Genomic DNA, 4,525 nt, shown 5'->3' on the forward strand with positions numbered 1-4,525 from the left:
TAGGGTTTCTAGAGAGCAGGCGCCAAACCCTAAACCCTAAACCCTAAACCTTCAGCTGCTGCAACGACGCACACGCAGTGGGTACACCCAATGGATCGTAGCTGCTGCTGCTGCTGCTACTCTTGCTACTGCTGCTGCGCTTTCTGCTGCTGTTATTGCCGCTGTTGCTCTTGCTGTTGTTTTTGCTGCTGCTACTGCTGCTGCTGTTGCTGCTGCTGCTGCTCAAAGCGGAATACATCTGCTTCTGTTCTGTGTCCGCCGTTACTTCTTGTTCCCTCCACAGCAACAACGAGGGTTTAGGGTTTAGGGTTTGGGGTTTGGTGCTGTCTTTTTGGCGCGACAGAGAGACAACTCTGTATTGTAAAACAAGCAGCAGCAGCAGTTGCTGCAGCAGGTGCTGCAGCTGCTGCTGCAGCTGTTGTTGCAGCTGTTGTTGCAGCAGTTGCTGCTGTTTTTGCTGCAGCTGCTGCTGCTTCTGCTGCAGCAGATGATGTACAGATTTACGCTGTCGCGTCAAAAGGTAGAGGCGCTGATTCTGCTGCTGCTGCAGTACTTGCTGCAGCAGCAGCTACTGCAGCAGCAACTACTGCAGCAGCAGCTACTGCAGCAGCAGCTACTGCAGCAGCAGCAGCAAGGACAGAAGCTGTTGCTGCTGCTGCAGCTTCCATTTTCCAGTGTATATGCAAGCGCAGAGGTAGAAGCAACAATAAACCATTATTTGCTTTGAATTAATTAATTAATTTATCTGTTCATTTATTAGTTGAATTAATTAATTAATTATATTTATTATTTAATTTATTTATTCCTTCTTCTGTTCTGCTTGGGGCCCGTCTTGGTCCATGTCTTGCCTGTTTTCTGCTGCTGCTGCTTTGTCCGCTGCTGCTGTGTCTGCTGCTGCTGCTGCTGGCGCTGCTGCTGCTGTGTCTGCTGCTGCTGCTGTGTCTGCTGCTGCTGCTGGGCCGAACTTCTGTTCAAGTGCAGCAGCAAATGATTCTAGAGCTGCACCGCGAAAGACAGCAGCAAAAGTAAGTAGATACATATACCTAGCAGCAGCAGCAGCAGCAGCGGCAGCAGCAGCAGCAACAGCAGCTTACGGTCAGCAGCAAGAGGAGGCGGCGACGTAATGCCTGCAGCAGCAACAAAGACACGACAGCAACCCCACCTTGTGCAGCAGCAGCAGAACACAGCAAGCAGCAGCAGCAGCAGCAGAGTGATCAGCCCACCAGCAGCAGCAGCATTAGCGGAGGTGCTTTTGCTGCTGCTGCTGCTGCTGCTGCTGCAAAAGCACCTTCCCCAGCAGCAGCAGTTCGCGCACCATTCGCTGCAGCAGCAGCAGCAGTTGAGGCACCACCGCAACTAGCAGCAGCAGCAGCAGCCTTTTCAGCAGCAGCAGCAGCCTTAGCAGCAGCAGCAGCAGCAGCAGCTAACCGAAGGAGGAGAGAATGGCCCCGGGGTCTCTTTGAATTGCTTCGGAAAGAGACAAAAGAGACAAATTCAAATGAGGGCTTTTTAGTGCAGCAGCAGCATCAGCAGCAGAAGCAAAACCCTCGGGCAGCAGCCTGCAGCAAAACCCTCGCAGGCCTAGGGTTTAGGGTTTAGGGCCTAGGGGTTGGAAATCGAGGGTTTGCAGGCCTAGGGTTTAGCGGTTTAAGGGTCTAGGGTTTGGAGGTTTAGGGGCTTTGAGATTTAGGGTTTACAGGTCTAGGGTTTAGGGTTTAGAGGGTTAGGGTTTAGGGTTTAAAGGTCTAGGGTTTAGGGTATGGGGTTTATGAGCACTTATCGCAGCTTTTAGTGACAACTTTAAATAAATAAATTAAATAATAAAATGGATAAATAAATTAAATAAATAAATGAAATGAAATGAAATGAAATAAACAAATAAATAAGTAAAATAAAAAAATAAATAAATACAAATAAATAACAGACAAAAAAAATAAATAAAACAAATTTAAAAACGAAATAAAAGCAGAATTAAACAATTAATCAATTAAAACAAACAAAAAATAAATAAATAAATAAATAATAAATAATAAATAAATAAATACAACAAAAATATAAAAAATAAAAGAAATACTCCATCAGCTGCTGCAGCGCCTCTTCATCGTTCAGCAGCAAAGAAATCGCCTCTGAGTCCAGCACTTCCCGAAGAGACACTGCAGCAGCAGCAGCAGCAGATGTTGTAGCAGCAGCAGCAGCAGATGTTGCCGTAGCAGCAGCAGATGTTGCAGCAGCAGCAGCAGCAGATGTTGCAGCAGCAGCAGCAGATGCTGCAGCAGCAGCAGCAGATGTTGCAGCGGGTGCAGCAGCAGAAGCAGCAGCAGACGCTGCAACAGGTGCAGCAATATCAGCAGCAAATGCTGCAGTAGGTGCAGCAGGAGCAGCAGAAGCTGCAACAGCTGCAGCAGCAGCCGCACATGTTGCAACAGGCTCAGCAGCAGATTTTGCAGCAGCAGCAGCAGCAAGAGCAGCAGCAGCAGCAGTAGCAGCAGCAAAGTAACAGAAGCAAGTGAGAGACAAAAAATAGAAAGGAGACATTTTGCTGCTGCTACCTGATTCTGTGCTGCTGTGTCTTGCTGCTGCTCCAGCAGCAAACGACTGCAGCAGCTGCCGCAGCTGGTCCTCTTGCTGCTGCAGCAGCTGCCGCAGCTGGTCCTCTTGCTGCTGCTGTTGCTGCTGCTGCGGCTGCTGTTGCTGCTGCTGCTGCTGCTGCTGGCCTGCTGCTGTTGCTGCTGCTGCTGTGCGCCGAGAGCTGCAAAAGAGCAGCAAAATGAAAAAGTAAAAGGAAGCAAATAATAAACTATAAATAAAAAAGAAATAATTAAATTTATTTAAAAATAAATAAATAATTAAATTGATTTAATATAAGTAAATAAATTGATATAAAAATAAATAAATAAATATATGCATAAATAAAAGAAGCGGAAAAAGAGATAAAGGGAGAAAAACGAAGAGACAAAAGATAACTAATAAATAAATAAATAACAAATAATAAATAAATAAAAATAAATAAATAAATAAATATAAATAAATAAATAAATATAAATAAAGAAATAAATATAAATAAAGAAATAAATAAATAAATAGATAAGTAAATAAAACTAAATAAGCAAATGAAAATAAGTAAATAAACAAAAAGAAATATATAATGAAATAAACAAATAAAAAGAAAAGGGAAAAGAATTACTTGCTGCTGCTGCTGCTGCACCTCTTGAGGATCTCTTTTGCTGCTGCAACAAATTCTGCTGCTGCAGCAGCAGAAGGCTCTTGAAACCAAAACAGCTTTTTTAGTCCTTCAAACAAATAAAAAATAAATAAATAAATAAATAAATAAATAGTTTAAATTAATTAATTCAATTTAATCAATTTAATTAATTTAAATAAATTTAATTAATATAATCAATTTAATTAAAAAGACAAATAAAAAGGAGAAAGAATAAAGTAAATTACAAATGAGCAAAAACTAAATAAAAAATAAATTGAACTAAAAAGGGACAAAATAAGATAGATAAAAAACGAAAAGATAAAAAGACAAAACGAGTAAAAGAAGATTAAAAAAAGTTAAAAGAAAAAATAATTTTGAAAAATAAAAGAATTAAAAGGATTAAAGAATTAAAAGAATTGAAGAACTGATCAAGAATAAAAAACGGAAAAAAACAGCAGCAGCAGCAGCAGCAGCAGCAGCAGCCGCAGCAGCAGCAGCTACCTGCAGAGGGGGACTTGAAAACGGCAATTTGTGCTGTGTCCCTCAGCAGCAGCAGCAAAGAAGTGTCTCCTGGAAGAATTATTTCTTCCACTTTTTCTCCCCCGGGACGCAAACTCCAAGACAAACTCACGCTGCTGCTGCTCCGCTGCAGCAGCAGCAGCAGCAGCGGCAGCAGCGGCAGCAGCGGCAGCAGCGGCAGCAGCAGCGGCGAAGAAGTCAGGCAGGGCAGCAAGGCAGTGTGGCAGCAGCAGCAGCAGGAAGCAGCAGCAGCAGGAGACAGCAGCAGCAGCGCGCAGCAGGAGGCAACAGGAAGCAGCAGCAGCAGCAGCAAGAAGCAGCAGCAGCAGCACGCAGCAACACAGCAAGGCGAGCTAGGGTTTACAAACCCTAACATTTGCAAATTAGGGTTTGCGAATTAGGGTTTACAAACCCTAGCATTTGCACCTGAGAGTTTCTCTCTTCGCTGTTTTTCCAAACCACCTCCACCCAAACCCCAAACCCTAAACCCCAAACCCTAAACCCTAAACCCTAAACCCCCAACCACTCGCCACCCACGCCCCGCAAGCGTATCAATCTGCGTCTTTTTGGCTGAATTAATTAATTAAATGAATTAATTAATTATTTTATTTTTTTATTTATTTAATTTAATTAATTAATTTAATTAATTTAATTAATTTGATTTATTTAATTTATTTAATTACTTGAAATAATTGAAGACAGCCTTTGCGCACATCCGGAGATACCAGCTTGCCGCTGAGGAGGCAGCGGCCGGCCTTCACCGACAGCAGCGGCTGCACGCAAACCCTAAACCCTAAACCCTAA

General features: G+C 43.1%; 1 protein-coding gene across 1 annotated transcript; it reads right to left on the reverse strand.

Moving 5' to 3' along the window:
• Positions 1–799: 799 nt before the first annotated feature.
• On the reverse strand, positions 800–3,848 carry ETH_00031140 (nucleolar protein family a, putative; the record flags this gene model as incomplete). Its single annotated transcript, XM_013380835.1, has 6 exons — positions 800–999; positions 1,095–1,127; positions 1,429–1,559; positions 2,075–2,749; positions 3,206–3,290; positions 3,704–3,848. Coding segments are annotated over 6 exons (1,269 nt in total), but the record flags the coding sequence as incomplete, so codon positions are not given.
• Between the last annotated feature and the right edge of the window lie 677 nt (positions 3,849–4,525).

Source organism: Eimeria tenella, genomic scaffold, assembly GCF_000499545.2.
Source record: "Eimeria tenella Houghton genomic scaffold, Eth_scaff936, whole genome shotgun sequence".
Taxonomy (NCBI): Eukaryota; Apicomplexa; class Conoidasida; order Eucoccidiorida; family Eimeriidae; genus Eimeria; species Eimeria tenella.